At 59.5% G+C, this 19370-nt stretch overlaps 1 protein-coding gene across 2 annotated transcripts in view; it reads left to right on the top strand.

Moving 5' to 3' along the window:
* The window catches only part of ADGRA1 (adhesion G protein-coupled receptor A1), a 38850-nt gene extending 30496 nt beyond the window's left edge, over positions 1-8354 (top strand). Inside the window, exons 6-8 of one of the 2 annotated variants that reach the window (XR_004908880.2) lie at positions 4020-4118; positions 4702-6088; positions 8205-8354. Coding sequence is in view for 1 of the 2 variants with exons in the window: in XM_036065750.2 (XP_035921643.1) it covers positions 4020-4118; positions 4702-5905 (1303 nt within the window). In the remaining variant the exon portion in view is untranslated. Of the gene's footprint in view, positions 1-4019; positions 4119-4701; positions 7648-8204 lie in introns of those variants that run through there. The other variant, XM_036065750.2, reaches the window with a different exon arrangement.
* The last annotated feature ends 11016 nt before the right edge of the window (positions 8355-19370 follow it).

Genomic DNA, 19370 nt, shown 5'->3' with positions numbered 1-19370 from the left:
GACAGGCCCCGCAGATGTCCTGCATGTCCACCGTGCTGAATGCCCAGCGGCCGCCGCAAGAACAGCCGTCCCAGGTGGGGGCACCTGCTGCGGCCTGCAGCGCCCTCTGCCGACAGAGCCCGTGCCGCACCAGGAGCCGAGCTCGGCTGCCCATCCAGGGGCTTGGCAACTTGCGGCTGACGCAGCTCAGGGAGAGGCAGGGGGAGCCCCCGGCCAAGGAAGAGGCACCCCCTGGCTTGAGAGGCCTGGCCAGAGGCAGTGCAAGGGGCTGTAGCCGCCTCACCCTGCAGGATACGCGCGGCCGGGGGGCTTGGAGGGTGCGGTCCCCGAGGGCCCTGGCTGCCTCTGGGCCTCCAGTCGCTGGAGGACCTATCTGGTCCCCTGGGAACAGTGCACAGCCCCTGGGACTGGCCAGGAGTCGAGGGGGGTGCGTCGCCTCGGGGCACCCATAGGGGCCTCACCCCCGGTGCTGACAGCTTAGCCATGCCGCCCCTTTGTCTTCCTCGGGACGCCAGAGGGACCAGCTCTGCCGCTGCTGAGCCTGCCGGAGCAGAGCGAGCCTCCCGCCATTCCAGTCGCAGCGCCCCTGCCTCTGTGCCGCCTCATGAGTTAAAGGGACCTCGTGGCAGGAATCCCAGGCTCCTTGTCTGCCTGGAGGGCGGAGGCATGGCTCGGGGGAAAGCGGCTTTCTGCAGGTTCTGAAGGGCTTCGGGCCTAGTCAGCGCTGGGAGCAGAACCACAGACGGCCGTGGGCCAGGACCGTGCCAGGCCAGGTCCCCAAGCACACGCTCAGCTGGGGCACTCTCCTCCAGCCATTAAAAGCAAGGGGATGTTTTCCCTACAGTTTTGTCTGGCTTTGCTCACCGCCCCGCTTTGCGTGCTAGGCTGGACCCCCGAAGGGCTCCTCCACTCCCCTTCTGTACACATCAGCAGGAACAAGCCCCCTCGCTCAGGCCGCCGGGCCAGGCTCGCCGTCCCTCCCCCTGCCCCTGCAACCCTGGCCCTCTTACGCCTGCTGGGGGCTGGCTTCGTGGGATGCAAGCCCTGCTCGGAGCCCCGGTGCCCCGGGGAGAGCACGCAAGCCTTTGCCGTCGATGCGGCTCAGCGGATCAAGGAGAGTCCAACTGTGCCTAGTTTGCTGAGATTTCTTATGACAAATGTGTGTCAAATTCTGTCAAGTGTTTTTACTGCGTCTATAAAATAATCACATGGAGTCTCTTTATTGCATTTCCATGATGAGCTACTTCGATTTTATGAGTAACACACTTTGCATTTCTGCGATAAATCTTACCTGCCGTGATGTTTTCTCCCGTTGGTATAAAGTCCTCAATTCCGTCTGCTGATTCGCTGTTAGAGGGGCGGGGGTCTGTGCTCACTGGCGTTCACATGTCTCCGCTGGTTTTCGGACCAGCTCCCGCTGTCCCTCAGACGGAGTCAGGAGGTGCCCCTCCTTCATTTTCTGGAAAAGCCCATAGAAGATGGATTCATGTCATCTCTTCCTTGGACGTGGGACCAGATTCCCCAGTGACACTCGAGGGGCCTGGAAGTTTCTCTGTTAGATGTTTGTGGATATTGGAATCAACCTTTTTACCAGATAGAGAGTATTCAGATTTCCTAATTCTTATCTCGATTTTGCTAATTTATATTTTTCTCAAGGAATTTATGACTTTCATCTAAGCTGCTGAGGTGTTGGCAACGGCTTGTCTTCGCCCTGGGGAGGCGGGGGGTCTGCATCGCCCTCTTCTCCATCCCGTGAGGTGTGAGCGCAGGGCTGTCCGTTTGCTGCGGACGTCCACTCTGGGCTGGGGGCTTTTCTGCACTGCTTGTGGTCTGCTCTCCTGCTCGTCCTCTCCTTCCGTCTGGGGGCTCTGCGCTTCCTTGGCTCTCTTCTGCCTTGGCGCATGGAGCCCGGGCCACGAACGCCGGGCCTCCCTGCTCGTCCCACAGAAACATTCGTTGAGGTCAATGTCCCTCCGAGCCCTGCTTCAGCTGCCTCCCAGAAATATGTTGTTTTCCTTTCTCGTTTTGTTTAAAATATTTTCTAAATTCCCTTAGGACTTCTTCTTCGACCCATGAATTATTTAAGAAATGTGTCGTTTCGCTTCCAAGTATTTGTGCTTTTCTCAGTTACCTTGTTGTTACTGATGAATTGGACTCCATGGAGGTCAGACCACACGCTGTGTGATCGCAGCCCTGGTAACGCGACCCAGGCTCGTTCCACGGCACACACGTCGTCCACCACGGCGAGCGGACCACGCACACATGGCGGGAACGAGCGCCGCCAGTTACTGGGCGTGATGTTCCAGGAAGAGCTTTGAGGCAAAGGGAGTCGTATTGTTGCTCAAATCTTCAGTGTCTTTACCACCAAGAGAGGGCGTCCAGATCACCGACCGTTATTTTGATTGTCTGCTCCGACCTGTGATTCTGTCCTCGTTTGCTTCACGTAGTTTGAGTCTCTGGCCCCACGCACGCACAGCCGCTGGGCCCTCCTGTGGGCTGTGCTGACTCCGAATAAAACGGGCCCTTTATCTCCTTCTCCGGAGTCCGTCTTCCGGGGTCAGTGCCCGCACAGCCTCTCTGCGTCCCCTCCGCGGACCAGCAGCGGCCCGCCTCTGCCCGCGCCAGGGCCTCCGGTCCAGGACGTCGGATGGACTTAAGTCTCCGTTTTAACCTGTCCACCGGGTTTCTGGTTTTACTTCTTTTCCTTCTGCTCCTCCTTTCCTCTCCTATTTTTTTCTTTTGGATTATTTTAATATTTTTCTACATTTCATTTTAATTATCTATTAGCCCTTTGCCTATTAATTTTTCATGTTGCCTTAGGGATCGAAGTCCACGGACTCTTCCCTGTATCTTTGGTGTGAGAGTCACACTAGTTCATGTAAAGTGTGCGCAGAAGTCTCACCTGTGAGACCGCCCCCCCCCACCATCTTGGTGCCAAAGACGCGGCATCTATCAGTCAACATGTGTTAGTAACTCCACTAGGCAGCATTAGAATTCTTTCTTCAAGCAATCATATATATATATATTTTTTTTTTTTAATTAAGAGAAAACAAAATGTTCTATGTTTGCCCAAATAGTTAGATTTCTGATGCTCTCCATTCAGCGGTTTCTGTCTGGGGCAATAGCTCTTCAGCATGCAGGACGAAACTGAGCATTTCTTGAAGGTCAGCTGGTGACAAATTCGCTGTTTTATTTTTGTCAGAAAATGTCTGTTTGTCCTGTTCTGAAGGACATGTTCTCTGCATACAGAATTCTGGGAGGCACAGAGTCCCCAGGGGTCACCCTGCTCCCGCCCATGGACCCGGGACCATGGCATTCCCCTCGTCAGGGACAAAGAGCCATTGGCCCATTAGGGTGTTTGGGGCATCCGGGAGGGTGGCACCCCCTTCCGGTGATCATCTGCAAGCTGGCCCCTCGGCCACCGCGACCCTCACCCGTTCGGACCAGCATGCTCTGTGGCCAGGCACCCGGGGCAGGTGTCTGTGGCCTGTGTGCTTGGCGGTTCCTCACATTCCTGAGATCCGGCCTCAGTGGGTCGGACACTAGACACCAGAATGCCCTCAGATGGCGCTGCTGGCTGCGGCCCTGCTGGCAAGAAGGTCAGGCCATGCCCAAAGTGGTGCCAACTCCCGTCCAGACTGCTCGCTGTCCTGGGGGGGGCGGCCAGAGGCCAGATGTGTCCCAAGCAGCTGAGAAGCCAGGCTGCCAGGCAGTGCACAAAGCTGTGAGGGGGTGGGGAGGGAGGGGGGATGGGTTGGGGGACAGGAGAGGAGGGGAGGGCCGGGGAGGGGTGGGAGAGGGATCGGATGGGGGAGGGGAGAGGAGGGAGATGGGGAGGGGAAAGAAGGGGAAGGGAGGGGGTTAGGTGGGGGGAGGGGGAGGCCCAGCTCTGGCAGGGGCTCCTCTGGGGGGTTGGTGCTGTCAGGACATGGGTCCCCCCTTTGCCCAAGCTGCTGGAGGCCGACCTTGGGGGCTCGGGTGGGCCTCTCAAGCACCGAGTGGGCCTTCTGCCCTCACAGGTTCTACCTTATCAGCGGAGGGGTTCCCTTCATCATCTGCGGGGTCACGGCCGCCACGAACATCAGGAATTATGGGATGGAGAATGAGGACATGCCCTAGTGAGTACTGGGCACCAAGCGGGTGGAGGCTCCTTCCCAGTGCCCTGCACCTCCCCATGCCCGGGCCACCTCGCTGTGGGGGTGCCCAGCGGGGCTGCCCTCCCCCCCAGCAGACCCCGTCTCACCGAGCCCCCCTCCCTGGGCGCTATGGGCTGCTGCTCGTGAGACGGCTGCACCCCAGGACCAGCTCAGGGTATACACAGCCACATGCAGCACCCAGAGCTCCGGCCCCTCCGGTCGTGCCCCCCACGCCAGCGCCCTCCCGGCCCGCCCGCCCCAGGCTCCTTCTCCTCGGTTGCCCCCAAAAGGCCAAGCCTGCGGGACACACCGGCTCTGCTCCCTCGGGGCTCCAGCACTGGGGACACTGAGTCAGGGAGGAAAGGCAGAGAGGTGCGCAGCCAGCCCCCCAGAGCCCAGACGCCCACCACGCTGTCCCGGCCCCAACAGGACGGGCGGGCGTGTCTGTGTCTGTCTCCTCACCACAACTAAACTCACGCACGGTAGAGAACGTCCTCCCATGACCCCAGGGCGGCCAGGCGCTCAGCCCCAGCGCGACCCCTCACTGACCCCCCTCTTCCCGCAGCTGCTGGATGGCCTGGGAGCCCAGCCTGGGCGCGTTCTACGGGCCGGCGGCCTTCATCACCCTGGTCACCTGCGTGTACTTCCTGGGCACCTACGTCCAGCTGCGGTGCCACCCGGAGCGCAGGTACGAGCTGAGGGCGCGGCCAGAAGAGCACCAGCGGCTGGCCAGGCCCGAGGCCGGCCACAACCCCGGGGCCCGGCCGGGCTCGCCGGCCGCCTCGCTGCTGCAGAACGAGCACTCGCTCAAGGCCCAGCTGCGGGCCGCGGCCTTCACGCTGTTCCTGTTCACGGCCACCTGGACCTTTGGGGCGCTGGCCGTGTCTCAGGGCCCCTTCCTGGACATGGTCTTCAGCTGCTTGTACGGCACCTGCTGCGTGACGCTGGGGCTCTTCGTGCTCATCCACCACTGTGCCAAGCGGGATGACGTGTGGCACTGCTGGTGGTCCTGCTGCCCCTCCCGCGGGGACGCCCCCTCCTCGAAGCCCGCTGCCTGCCCCGCGCTCGACACCAACGGGGATGCACTGGCGCGCGTGGCCTGCCTGCAGGACCCGCCGTGTCCGGCCAAGCCGCGGGGCTTCGGCCACGCCCCTGCTGGCCACTGCAAGGTGACCAACCTGCAGGCTGCCCAGAGTCACGTCAGCTGCCTGTCACCAGCCACGCCGTGCTGCGCCCAGATGCACTGTGAGCAGCTGATGGAGGACGCGGCCCACGTCCACGTGCACGAGGAGGACGCCTTTGGGCAAGACCCGCACCTGCACAGGTGTCTCCAGGGCAGAACTAAGGCTCCCTACTTCAGCCGGCACCGGGCGGCCTCGGCGGAGCAGGGGTACGCCTACCACATCCCGTCCAGCCTGGACGGCAGCCCCCGCAGCTCACGCACAGACAGCCCCCCCAGCTCGCTCGAGGGCCCAGTGGGGGCGCACACGCCGGCCTGCTGCGCCCAGGGCGACCCCTTCCCCTTGGTCAGCCAGCCCGAGGGCAGCGACGCCAGCCCGGTGCTCTACAGCTGCCCCCTGCGGCCAGGCAGGGAGTCGGCCCACGGCCCAGCGCACCTCGAGATGCTCCGGAGGACACAGTCCCTGCCCTTCGGTGGACCCGGCCAGAATGGGCTGCTCAAGGGAGCCGTGTGTGAAGTCCTGTCCTTCAGTGCCCATGGCATGGGCAACATCCGGACAGGGCCGTGGAAGAACGAGACCACTGTGTAGCTGGGCCGGGGCCTCACGTCACCCGGCCCTGACGGACGAGCTCCGGAGCAGAGCAGGGTCCTGCCACATGAGGCCAGCGGGGGTTCACGTCTCAGAAGCAGCCGGCACCCCCACTGACCCTTTGCTGTGAAGGACCCAAGCGGGAAGATGCTTTGGGCCACGTCTGCTTCTGCTAATCCTGAGGTCAGACGGGCCGTCCGTGTCCCAGTCACCGGCTTTCTGACCCATAGTCCCCAGTCCCCAGGGCAGCCCAGGACCAGAGCAGGGGTTCTATCAGGAAAAATCCCTCCGCGCCCTGCGTGGGCCGTAGGGAGGCCTGGGGTGCGTCCCGTCTGCCCCGCCAGTCTGGCCACAGCAGAGGTGCCACCCACTTTTTCTAGTGTCTAGTGTGTGTCTCATGAAATTTTATTCCAAGGCACAGGCAGGATGCCAGTCGGGACAGGGGGCTCTGGACCTGGGCTGTCACCGCTGGCCCCTCTGCCTGCCCGTGTCCGAGTCAGGGGGCCTGCGTCACCACCTCCACCTTCAGCAGCCGCCCTGGGCGCGGCCCCCACAGGCCTGAGAGCGTCACGGACGCTGGGGCCTGTGCCCGTAAGCCAGGTGCACGTGAGAAGAGAAGCAGCCTGTGACAGTCCTCCGGGGCGCCGGCCAGGCTCTTTGAGGGGCCCTGTGCCTTCAGAAATGCCCAAATGTCCTTCAACAGACTCAACTGTCAAAGCCAGCCACTGTCGGGACCGTACCCCGCCCCAGCACGGTCGTCTGGGGCTCTAACATCCCAGCCCTGAGAAGGGGGGGCTGGCACTCCCAGGAGCATCTGGGCACGAAGCCCCGACTCGGAGGACAGTTGTCCGTTAGAGTGAGCTGTGTATGAAGCAAGGGGTTCGTCCCGCGGGCAAGCTCCACAGGTCCCCACGGAGGCAGAGCCCGGACATCTGGAGGAACACGTGTGCGAGACTGCACGGCCATTCCTCCCTCCCCCCCCAGATCTGTGGCACACATGCAGACCGCACGTGTGTACGTGCCACATATATGCACACGTGCATCGTGTGTCTCCGTGCTTGCACACGTGTGCGCACACCATACGCACGCCGTGCATGCGCGTGTGTGCACACACGTGTGCGCACACACTCGACACACTGTGCACACACAGAGCCGGCATTTTCCAGACATTCGAGCACGAGTTTCATTGCCCTGCACAGATGTCATCTCTGTGACTCCTCAGTGTTCTCCGCTGTCTGGGGGAGGGGGCTTCACCAGGAGCAGACCCTTCCTAATGCACGCCTCGGGGGGGAGGGGGTGCAGGCCCTTCCTAATGCACACCTCGGGGGAGAGGGGGCTGCAGACCCTTCCTAATGCACACCTCGGGGGATAGAGGGGTGCAGACCCTTCCTAACGCACGCCTCGGGGGAGAGGGGGGTGCAGACCCTTCCTAACACACGCCTCGGGGGATAGAGGGGTGCAGACCCTTCCTAACGCACGCCTCGGGGTGGAGGGGGTGCAGGCCCTTCCTAACGCACGCCTCGGGGGAGAGGGGGCTGCAGACCCTTCCTAACACATGCCTCGGGGGGGAGGGGGCTGCGGACCCTTCCTAACACACGCCTCGGGGGATAGAGGGGTGCAGACCCTTCCTAACGCACGCCTCGGGGAAGGGGGGGTTGCAGACCCTTCCTAACGCACGCCTCGGGGGAGAGGGGGGTGCAGACCCTTCCTAACACACACCTCGGGGGATAGAGGGGGGTGCGGACCCTTCCTAACACACGCCTCGGGGGATAGAGGGGGGTGCAGACCCTTCCTAACGCACGCCTCGGGGGATAGAGGGGTGCAGACCCTTCCTAACGCACACCTCGGGGGAGAGGGGGCTGCAGACCCTTCCTAACGCACGCCTCGGGGGATAGAGGGGGGTGCAGACCCTTCCTAATGCACACCTCGGGGGAGAGGGGGCTGCAGACCCTTCCTAACACACGCCTCGGGGAAGGGGGGGTTGCAGACCCTTCCTAACGCACGCCTCGGGGGAGAGGGGGGTGCAGACCCTTCCTAACACACGCCTCGGGGGATAGAGGGGTGCAGACCCTTCCTAACGCACGCCTCGGGGGAGAGGGGGGTGCAGACCCTTCCTAATGCACACCTCGGGGGAGAGGGGGCTGCAGACCCTTCCTAATGCACACCTCGGGGGAGAGGGGAGGTTTTCGGTGTCCCAGGGCCAACGCTCAGTATCTGAGCACAAGGAGCCTTGCTTCCAGGGATTCTTGTAAACCTGACAATGTCCCGTGCCCGCCACAAACCCCATGTGTCCTCACAGGTCAACCCGACGGTGACCACCAGGCAGTCTCTGTCTCCGTGCAGCCTGTCCGCCTGCTCCCGTAGCCGATAGGAACCGGAGACCCGACGCTGTGCTGTGAACACCTGTAGATGCAGAACCGTCAGACAAAATACAGTATTTTGCACTGTTTGCCCTTTGTGAGGCTGGTTAATGGCATCCACGTGCGTCTCTCGTCCTCGATGGGGGCAGGCCCACCTCGGTGCGTGGCTCCGGCTTCTGCACAGGGGCCCGGGGTGGGGCCGGGGAACCCAGAGAGGCTGCTCCACCCGGACACTCGGGCCCCCTGCCCCTGGCCCACCGGCAGAGCAGAGCACACCTCAGCATTCAAACCAAAGAAATCCAGCGCTAAATATTAAAGCTCGTGTGTTTTGGTATCGATTCAGCTTCCAGAGTCCACTTGGGACAGCGTGGTGACCCCATTGCCACTTCATGCTGTGTTTTCAGAGCATCCAGTCCCCAGCATGCACACCACACAGACACACTGCCGGCAGGTGTGGGCTGGAGGTCGGAGCCACACCCCGTGGCTCTGGTGTCGTGGCGAGTCAGCTCCTTCCCTGGCGTGTGTGTGTGTGTGTGGACACGTGTGTGTTGTCTGCGTGTGTGTACATGTGTCCTCACAGACCTCGCATGTGTTGTCTATGTGTGAACACACGTGTGTGTTGTTTGCGCACACGTATGTTGTGTGTGATGTGTGCGTGTGCACACGTGTGTTTTGTGCATGTGTACACGTGTGTGTCATCTGTGTGTTACGTGTGTGCGCACATATGTATGTGCACTGTGTTATCTGCTTGTGTGCACATGTGTGTTGTGCGTGCACATGTGTGTGCATTGTGTACACGCGTGTGTCTGCATGTGCCTGTGTACGTGTGTGTTGTCTATGTGTGAGCACACGTGTGTGTTGTTTGTGCACACATGTGATGTGTGTGCATTGCACACGTGTGTTTTGTGCATGTGTGCACATGTGTCGTCCTTGTGTGTACATGTGTGTGCGTGTGTATACGTGTGTGTTATCTGTGTGTGCACATGTGTGTTGTGCATACATGTGTGTGCATTGTGTGCGTGTGTTGTCTGCATGTGTGTGTGCACATGTGTGTTGTGTGTGCGCATCTGTGTGTTGTCTGCGTGTGCATGTGCACACCCCCCATCCCACAAGCCTGGAGGCCCTCACCTACTATAACCTCCCCACTCTGGGGGCCCTGGAGCAGGGAGCCAGTTCCCTCCGGGGACCCCCCACACGGCCAGGCTCCTGCCACCTGAGTGCTGCAGAGGCTGGATGGAGAGAGTGTGTGGCAGCTCCTCATGCCGCCAGAGGGATGTGGTCGGACACCAGGAAGAACTTCCGTCCGAGAAGCCCTGGCTGCTGGAGGGCAGGCATGAGTCCTGGTAGACCCTCCGGTCTGCAGGCTGGTCCCAGACACAGAGCAGAGAGGACAGAGGCTGACACCCCAGGACCCCCCACAGATGGCACACGCAGGCAGGGTACATCCATGTCGCCCCCCACCCCCCGCCCAGGTTGTGCAGACCCCAGCCATGGGCTGCAAGGTAAGTAATCAGGAGCAAAGAGCAGACCAGGAGAAAACCCACAGCGGTCCCTGTGTGTGGAAGGCCCCAAGGGCATGCAGGTGCCCCGGGGGAGGGTGGGGTCCCAAGGACACTGACACCACACGATTTGTACACATGGGAGCAGGAAGCCGGGGCAGAGGCTGAGGGCCTCCCCGGAGGACACAGCTAGACACCAGGGCACTGGCCTCACCGGCTCCCCGGGTCCAGGGGTGTGCAGGACCAGCGCGTGGTTGGCTCTGGGCTCTGCAGCCTCCTGTCTCCTCCAAGCACAAGAGAATCCTGAGTGCATTCAGGGGCCTGTGGCAAGTTACCAAGGTCACCAAGTTACTCATTGTGCAGAAACTGATTTTTTCTTAATCTTATTAGATAATTTTCAATCTGGTTAAATTTGGACTAAATTGAACTTGGCATCAGGAAGACCTAGCCACTTAGTTTCTGCATTGGCTTCTAAAGCCTGAGTTTCAAGTGCGCAGAGCGTGCACTCTGCCTCACCGAGGGGAAGATACACAGCTCCGTGGAGTTTTGTTCGGGCCTCTGAACATGCTGTTTGAGGCCAAATGGAGAAGCCGGTGCGGGAGTGCTGATGGACCAGAAGGGCTGGGGTATGGGGGAGCCAAACTGTGTCCTGGAGCCCTGAGCCCTGCCCGGCCCCCATACCAAACATGTCCCACATTAGGGGGCAGAAGAGACCTCAGGCTGTTCCAAGATCCCCAGGTCTGGGGAGCAGCTCAGAACGTGGTTGAGCAACCGCGTGAGCCCGGAGAGTGAAGTGCGCCTCCCCGTGCCCCATGCAGACCTGGGGCCGCCTCCCAGTGCCACGGTGGCCACACGTGGACGCAGAGCCAGCCCTGCACACAGGCACGATGGTTTTAGGGAATGCCTTGTGGAGCCTGCAGACACAGGACCTGCCACCAACACCTGGTTCAGAAGGCAGACCGATGGCATCCCACCAGGAGGATTCCTCACCCACGTGAGCTTGGTAGGGACTTGGGGTGGCCCCCAGTAAGCCTGGGAGTACGGGGTCGCAGCCTGGCTCACCAGCTCGTCCGGGTGCGAGTACAAGGTCTGTACAAAGGCACCGCCGTGACGGCTACTCGGGGACCTCGTGTGGCACCGAGGGCCACGCCAGCTGCAGGGCTGGCTTGGAAATACATTTGCAAGGGTTTCTGTTTCATGCAGATGGATACCTCCACCATGTAACTGGAGTCTGTAACTGCGATACATTTGAAATAGCAAAATACCACTTCTCTGGAAGTCACTGTCTTCATTCCCAGGGAGTAGGCATCTGGGAGGCTCTGCTGCTGAGGCGTGGCATCGCGTGGAAGGCCGTGCACATCTGTGTCCTGGTGTGGAGCACGCTCATGGTTCTCATCTTAAAGGGGCGGTGTCCTGCCGGGGGACAGCCTGGGACAGGACTCGCAGTCCACGTCTAGAGGGGACAGTCCCCTGGTGTCATGGGCTTCCTGTGTCCAGTGATGCCTTGTGCTGGGTGGCAGTGGGGTGTCTGTGGCCTCTGTCTGTGAGGCTCGTGGTCTTGGTGTGGTGACTTGGATGACATTCATGTCCTGTGTGGGGTGGGGGTCAGTGCTCTGGACCGAGCTAGGACAACACAGTGCCTCTGAGACACATCGTCCCTGTGCCATGGGAGACGGTGGGGACTCAGGTCTGGGTCACGGTGTGTTGAGTGGTAGGTGCCTGAGTCGTCATCGGCCGGGTGTTTGTAGGCTGCATCGTGGGGGGCATACTCAGTATGCACTGTTGTAAACCAGCGCTCCGTCCGTGCACGGGACAGGAACTCGGGCACGATGCTGGTCCAGGGTCAGGGTCCCTGCTCTGACACGGGTGGGCTGCAGGCCCGAGCCCTGCACCAGGGGCCTGGAGCCTCAGGAGGACTGTTGGTCTGTCCCCAAGCAGGTATGTCGCGGGGGGGCAGTGTGGAGAGATGGTGTGCCCTCCACACAGCACCGGAGAGCCTGCCCCACCTTCTGCCCCAGCTGCCCATGGGGATGGGAGCCGGGCAGGGCTCAGGGCTCCAGGACACAGTTTGGCTCCCCCATACCCCAGCCCTTCTGGTCCATCAGCACTCCCGCACCGGCTTCTCCATTTGGCCTCAAACAGCATGTTCAGAGGCCCGAACAAAACTCCACGGAGCTGTGTATCTTCCCCTCGGTGAGGCAGAGTGCACGCTCTGCGCACTTGAAACTCAGGCTTTAGAAGCCAATGCAGAAACTAAGTGGCTAGGTCTTCCTGATGCCAAGTTCAATTTAGTCCAAATTTAACCAGATTGAAAATTATCTAATAAGATTAAGAAAAAATCAGTTTCTGCACAATGAGTAACTTGGTGACCTTGGTAACTTGCCACAGGCCCCTGAATGCACTCAGGATTCTCTTGTGCTTGGAGGAGACAGGAGGCTGCAGAGCCCAGAGCCAACCACGCGCTGGTCCTGCACACCCCTGGACCCGGGGAGCCGGTGAGGCCAGTGCCCTGGTGTCTAGCTGTGTCCTCCGGGGAGGCCCTCAGCCTCTGCCCCGGCTTCCTGCTCCAAGTGTGCAGGCGTCCTTCCCGACTCTCCCCATGCTGTGTCTTCCTTGAGCCCACCGGCTGCTCCCAAGCGATCCCCAACCCCACCAGGCAGACGGGATGGCTGTGCCCACCCTGGTGCTGGCCTCCTGGGGTAGCCACGTGCATTGTAAATATGTACGGCTCAGGAAATTTCAGTTCTACTTCAGTAAAGTAAACTATTTAATAGGCATTCAGCAAGAAACAAGGGAAAGGTGAGGGGGAGGGGGCCACACCGGGCCCTGCTGGGTTACTGCCTTAGCTGCCGGGGCCAGGACCAAGGACCAAGGACAGACAAGGTGAGGGTCATTGTGGACCGGAGGCGGGAAGTGCCTGGGGCCACCCTGAGAACGGGTCACCAGTGGGAAGTGAATCAAGATAAGCCTGGGACTGTGGTCTGTCTCCCGGGCCTCAGATGTGTTGGGGTCTCCTGCTGTTGGAGCTGGGGTGCACAGCAGCCTTCCTGCCTCCTGAATGCTGGGGTCTCTGGGCCTTCCAGCTTTTCCCATCTGGCCCCACACACCCTACCTGCTGATGGACCATCACCTTACGCAACTTCAGACTCAGGTCCCCCGCCCTTCTTGGCTGGGTCACAGGACAGAGTACTCACTATGGGGATCAGGGGAGAGGAGGCGGGCAGACCCTAGAGAAACAGGGACCCTGGGTGTCAGCCAGCTCCCTGGGCCTCCTGCCTGGACCCGAGCCACTTAGCTCAAGCTCTGGTGAAGGAGGGGAGGAGAGGGATGGGAGGAGAGGTAGGGTAGGGCCAGCTCAGGCCAGACCACAATGGGTTGCCCTCATGGGAAAAAGTGGGTCCTGGAGTCAGTCTATGGCCCTCCTTGGAAGGAAGGACAAAACACCAGAAGGTCCAGACCTGGGGGTGGGGGAGGGCAGGGTGGGGAAGCAGTGGGCGAGGTCCTGGGCTGGGTGCTCTGGGGCTCGTCTTCACTCTTCTGGCCTCCCTACTGTGTTCAGACAGAGATTAGGCTCGGGTCCCACTGCTGGTCAGGGACGGAGCCAGGACCTGTGAGCCGGGACCTGCCGGAGCGGACTCCACAGCCTCCTGGAGCAGCTCAAATGCGGCATAGCGTTCGGGGGCCTCCCGGATCTCCGCCCTGCTCCAGGGTCACCCAGACATCAATAAGGACATGGCTTTCTGAGCTGGTTTTTGGAAGAAATGCAGGGCTAAAGCATGGCCTGTGGGTCAGTCAGGCCATTACAGGCCCCACACAACCCAGGTGCCAGCCCAGGCTGAATGGTGGCCGCTGCTAGGCCCGGTCCACTCCCAAAAAGATCCAGCTCCACAGACAGCCGGCTCAGGCCAGGGTCTGGACAGGAGACAGACACTGGGCCAGTTACAAAGCTGGAAGCCCCTGGCTGCACTCCTCCGCTCTCCTGGGAGCAAGGGTCCAGCTGGGGCCCCACAAGCTGTGCAATAGGAGGGCTCTGCAGACACATAGCAGGACAGTCGGCAGGTCACAAGGGGTGGGGTGACGAGCCCAGGATGACCATCTGGCCCCAAGGGCCCGTCCTGGGTGAGGGAGGAGACCCTACTGGGCCCTGCAGATCTGGCCTGACCTCCTAGGGAGGGCCAAGCTGCTTGCCCTTCTATGTCCTGCACAATGTAAGTGGGGTACACAGTAGGAGCTCAGTAAATGCTTATGGAGCTGCAGTAGGGCCCACTCTGCCCAGGCCGATACCAACCACCCCGGCCCCCAGACAAGCACTTCTAGCAGGAAGGCACACACCCCACTCTGTCCCCAGACCTCGGGCTGCTGCTGTCTCCTGCTGGCCCCGTCCTGGGCACCAAACACGGGGCTGAGGCGGGTGGCTGCCGAAGACACAGGGAAGCTGCGTCCCCTTGGGGCAGAGGCTGCCGCCTAGACAGGTTTGGAGTACATGTCCCATCTTCGGGCCTCGGGGGCCTGAGCACACGCCCCTTTCCTGGGAGCACTGGGGGCCCCTGGGAAGGAGGAATTATGTCATGACATTTGTTATAGAATGAAAGTCAGACTTTAATCAAGGGGGACAATGGTGGGGTCTTGCAGCAGGGGCAAGAGATGAGGCTCACCCCCCAGTGCAGCACAGGCAGAGGGGAACAGGGAGCAGGGTGGGTCTGACCAAGGTTCTCTGCTTGGCCAAACCCCAGGCAGGCTCCCGAACCTTCTCCTGGGCCCACACCCACACTCACCAAAATAGAACCACCACCTGGCTAACCTGGAGTGAGAAGATGCAGCGGGCGGGAAAGGGCCCCCCATCCCCTGTGATGCCCTGGAGGGCGGGAAGGGAGCGACATCACAGGAGGCCCCGCTGGGAGACCCTGCTCCTTGGGAGCACCAGGGAGCCCCTGCAGCTGCGGCACGTGACCAGGGAGGGCCCAAGGGAGGCGCTGTGGGATCCAGCTCAGCACAAAATGTCGGGGCACCAAAAACTCCATCATCAAGACCGATGCACTATATTAAAAAACCTAAATCGATGTAAAACACCCCTTATGAACAGCATCCGAATCTTCAGGAAAGACAGGCTCTTCCCCCATCTCAGGCTCCAGGGCGCTGCAGGGTTGCCGGGCGATAGAAGGCAGCGCACCCCAGGGAGGGCAGCACCGGGCCCCACCGGCACGGGAGCCACGTGGGTCCAGGGGACAGGGGCGGCAAGAAGTGACCCGGCCAGGTAGGACATTCAGGGCCGACCGCGCCAAACAAAGAGCAGCCGGTGCCTCGTCTCCTGGCTGCAAACACACATTCCAGAGCCCCGGACCGGAAACTAGCAACAGGAAAGTTCTAGCTGGAGGAGAGCCCCGCCAGAAGTTTCCATCATCCCTGTCCCGACCCTGGGGCCCGAGGGCCACACTTGACAGTTTACAAAGTGCTCCATGGCTGTCCCTGCAGCCTGAGCTGGGACTCCAGGCAGCGAGGCACTGGGGGAGGGGTGACCCCCGAGAGGCTGGGGCCCCGGGACCCGCTGGGCATGCAGGACACAGACTGAATGCACAGCAGACGGCCGGGGACCACACAGGGCACCACTCGCCCCCACAACATCCATGGCAACCAGCTCAGTGATAGACTGCTTCCCTGACTCTGTCACCCTCCCACTGTCTTATAGCTCAGGACCGATGATGGGGGGAAGCCAAGCTCCCCAGCCCATCAGAGGACCCCGCCCCCAGCCTCCATCGGGCACCTGAGCCCCCTTCCCACTATGATGTCTCCCACTCCCCTGCCACACACACGTGTCATGGACCCCCAATTTGGTGCACTCTGAGGAATCAGCCCTGCTGTTCTCATCTGGGCCGGGGGGGGGCTTCCTTGATGTCCCCATGCCACGTGCCAAGCACATACTGAAGCCGGGGGGGGCTTCCTTGATGTCCCCATGCCACGTGCCAAGCACATACTGAAGACGTGTGCGGGCCAGGCGCCTCGCACACGTCACTTTTCACATGCTGATGTCACACCCTGTGAGCAGACTCAGAGGTCGAGTGACCTGCCCCGGATCACGCAGCCAGGACAGGCCAGAGCCAGAACATCCATGAACCACGTGGCCTGGCATCTAACTCCCTCTGGCCACTCCGACAGGGCAGCGCTGAGACCAGCACCCTCCCCGGCCTGGCCGGCACCCCCAGCGGCACCTGCGTGAAGGAGGGACAGATTTCCACGTGACGCACCTGTGGCCTTCTCCGCTGACTTCCTGCTGCGCGGGCCTCTCCCCCGTCTCTGTCTGCTCCCCACGGGTTGCACACCCTCACATCCTGAGCAGCGGGGGCCCCAGTGACTACCAGCGCCGGCAGACACATGGGTGTGGGCAGAGTGATGTGGAGGGAAGTGGTGTCAGTCACGTTCTTAAGGCAAAGCCCTTCCAATTCTCCAGACTGAGCTAAAGACACCAGGCTGAGCAAAGAGCACTCTCTCACTTCCTACAGACGCAGCAGAAATTGAGGCAGGTGAATACAAATGTCTGGACTATTCATAAACACGCGGAATTCGTTCCAGAGCTGTATGAAAACGTCAGCCTCAGACCCGGGGGGAGGCCAAGAGCACTTCCCAGAAGAGACGAACCGGCACATCACGGCCAACCGTCCTCAGATGTTGTCAAGGGAAAAGCCGACCTGGTATTTGGGGGTAAATGATAAGACGAACTCCTGGTAGAAAAGGAAAAGCCCGTTCCCAAGCCTGGCATTGAAAACGCTGACTGTCAGTGGCCGAGTGGACCTCTGGGGAGGCCGCGGAGCTCGGCCTGGGTCCTGGGGCTCTGTGAAAATGTCACCAGAGCCATGGCCCGCGGAAGCTTTGGGAAAGCCGGGGAGGACACATCATAGGACGTCCACAAAAGGAAGACACCTGCGTGCAGTTTGGAGCAAAGAGGAGAGGGAGACGCCAGGACAGAAGGAATGCGCAGGCCCGGGGCTCCCACCAGCGCTGCGGGGCCCAGGGCCCCGCTGCCCCAGGGCTCCCAGGCTTCCGGACTGCCGCCTGTGCTCATCAGCGTCTGAGTCCCAAGTCTTTTCATCTTTTTCTGAGAAACATTTCCCACTGAAGTGAGTGAAATGGAGTATTCTGCTAGTTTTTAAGAAACAGAAGCATCTATCCAGGAAAGGTGACAGCATTTTAGCATTTTATTTATAGGGACCCACCGTGTAAAATCAATTTTGCCCTTCATGCATTAGGGAAGAGCATAGCCAATAAGCTCCTGGCAACGTCTCATTTAAACCGGGCTTAGTTGAATTTATTCTGGAACTTTGTTTTTAAAGATCAATGTTTGTTTATAATGGACTAGTGTTAGTCTACTGGCCAAGGAATCTCGAGGGGCCCTGCCTCACGAAGGAATGAACTAACCTTATGTTACAGAGTGACCATCGCCCCCCTCTCTGGGTGCAGGGGGTCCCAATAACCCATAAAAGCCCTGTTTGAAATTCGGTTCCATGAATAGCAACAAGGAAAAGAGCTCTAGTTCCCAGGCAAGGTGCTCCCTGCTTACAAACCCAGGACAGGAGCTCCAGCCGGTTCCCAGCTGCAGAGAAGGCTCACCCTCGCAGGGACCCTCCAAATGCACCCCAAAGCCCACGCTGAGTAACTGAGGGCTTCTTAATTACAGAGCATCTTGAGCAATGGAGGAGGGGGAGACGCGCCAACAGTAACTGTGGGGCAGGAGGCATCTGGCGCCGCCAACTCCCCCCCCCCCCCCTGCACAGGCAGTCCCCACCCCACCTGCCACCGTCTGGCGTTGGAATGTCAGAGTCAGGCCCTGAGACGCCCACGCCTGCATTTGTCCTTGGCAGAAATCATCCTGAATAGCATGCAGTGAAAACACAAGAAAACACGCTGCAGTGGATTTTGATCATTAAACCTGCAATTGGCACAGCAGCAGCAGCCAGCTGGGGAACCGGGGGGGGGGGGGGGTGCGGGCTGCTGGGCCCGGGAGCTCCAGTCCACACCTGGGCCGTCACGGGAGCCAGCCCACACCCCACAGGACGGTCGTCCCGGCTGCTCATAACTGCACAAACGAGGACACTCACTGGCCAGGGTTCTCCTGCCCAGGGAACAAAAGCCCCCAGCCGTGGGCTGCACACACTCCCCCAGGGGAGGGCCCTGCCTGCCCCGGAAGGCTGCTTTCTGAAGCTTTCACAGCTCAACGGAAACACACACCTGCACAGCCCGCCTAAGCACTCGCCCAGAGCAGCACGGGGCAGGCCACGAGCCAGGGGCTGCGCCCGGCACCGCACTCCAGGGCATAGACCGTGCTGCTCTCAGCCCTCGCAGAGTTCCCAGTCCAGCAAACAGGCTTGCAGGGGTGCTAACAGGGTCTTTATGGTTACAGGGCCAGCTCTGAGGACACTGTGGTGGGTAGAATTGTGTCCCCAAAATGACATGTTGAAGTGCTAACCCTGGGCACCTGTGAGTGTGACCTTATTTGGAAATAAGTGCTTTGTAGCTATAACACAATATGACTTGTGTCTTTATGGAAAAGGGGACAGCCAGAGTAATAGCCACAGAGTAACAGCCACAGAATGACAGCCACAGAGTAACAGCCACAGAATGACAGCCACAGAATAACAGTCACAGAATGACAGCCACAGAGTAACAGCCACAGGATGACAGCCACATAGTGACAGCTAGAGTGACAGCACAGACTATTAGGAGGGCTCAGGCTCCCCCAACAGAAGCCACGTTAGTAATCCATGGTCCTTGGGTGTGTGTTCCCATCCCCAGAACAAATATGGACGTCTATTTCACCGAAAGACTTCAAGACTGTAAAATAAGTCTTATGGTCCCTGGAAACAAACAAACAAAAAAAACGTTTAAATTTTCTTATTTATTGAATATTTGATTTACTAAAACCTACATGTGTATTTGTTGCAAAGAAGTGTGATGGGGGGGGCGCCTGGGTGGCTCAGTTGGTTAAGCAACTGCCTTCGGCTCAGGTCATGATCCCGGAGTCCTGGGATCGAGTCCCACGTCGGGCTCCCAGCTCAGCGGGGAGCCTGCTTCTCCCTCTGACCCTCTCCCCTCTCATGCTGTTTCTCTGTCTCTCTCTCTTTCTCTCAAATAAATAAATAAATAAATAAATAAATAAATAAAAAAGAAGTGTGATGGGGGAACTATAGAAACTTTCAAGCATGAAAAGATATCACAGTAGGATAAAATTCTGGCCAAAATTTGATGTCTATAATAAGTTTAAGGGAAAATGTTCTGATGAAGATTTTGGACTGGTAAAGAACATGTTTATGTGATTTTTTTTTTTTAAATGACTGACCTTGGGCATCAAAACCATTTTGGTATTGGGGCGCCTGGTTGGCTCAGGTCTGTGGAGCATCCGACTCCTAATCTTGGGATGGTGAGTTTGAGCCCCACGCTGGGTGTAGGGCATACTTAAATGTAAAAAAAAAAAAAGCCCAACATTTTGGTAATTAGCTTCTTGGATACATTGACAAGAGTAACAGCTTTACTCCAAAATATCAGTATTTACCACACCAGAAATTCCATTCCTTGCAATTATTTACATTTGTGATTTCTTACAAAATTTAAATGTTG

Source organism: Halichoerus grypus, chromosome 7, assembly GCF_964656455.1.
Source record: "Halichoerus grypus chromosome 7, mHalGry1.hap1.1, whole genome shotgun sequence".
NCBI classification, from domain to species: Eukaryota; Metazoa; Chordata; class Mammalia; order Carnivora; family Phocidae; genus Halichoerus; species Halichoerus grypus.
Note: the sequence above shows the minus strand (reverse complement) of the source record. Positions and strands in the feature narration are given on the sequence as shown.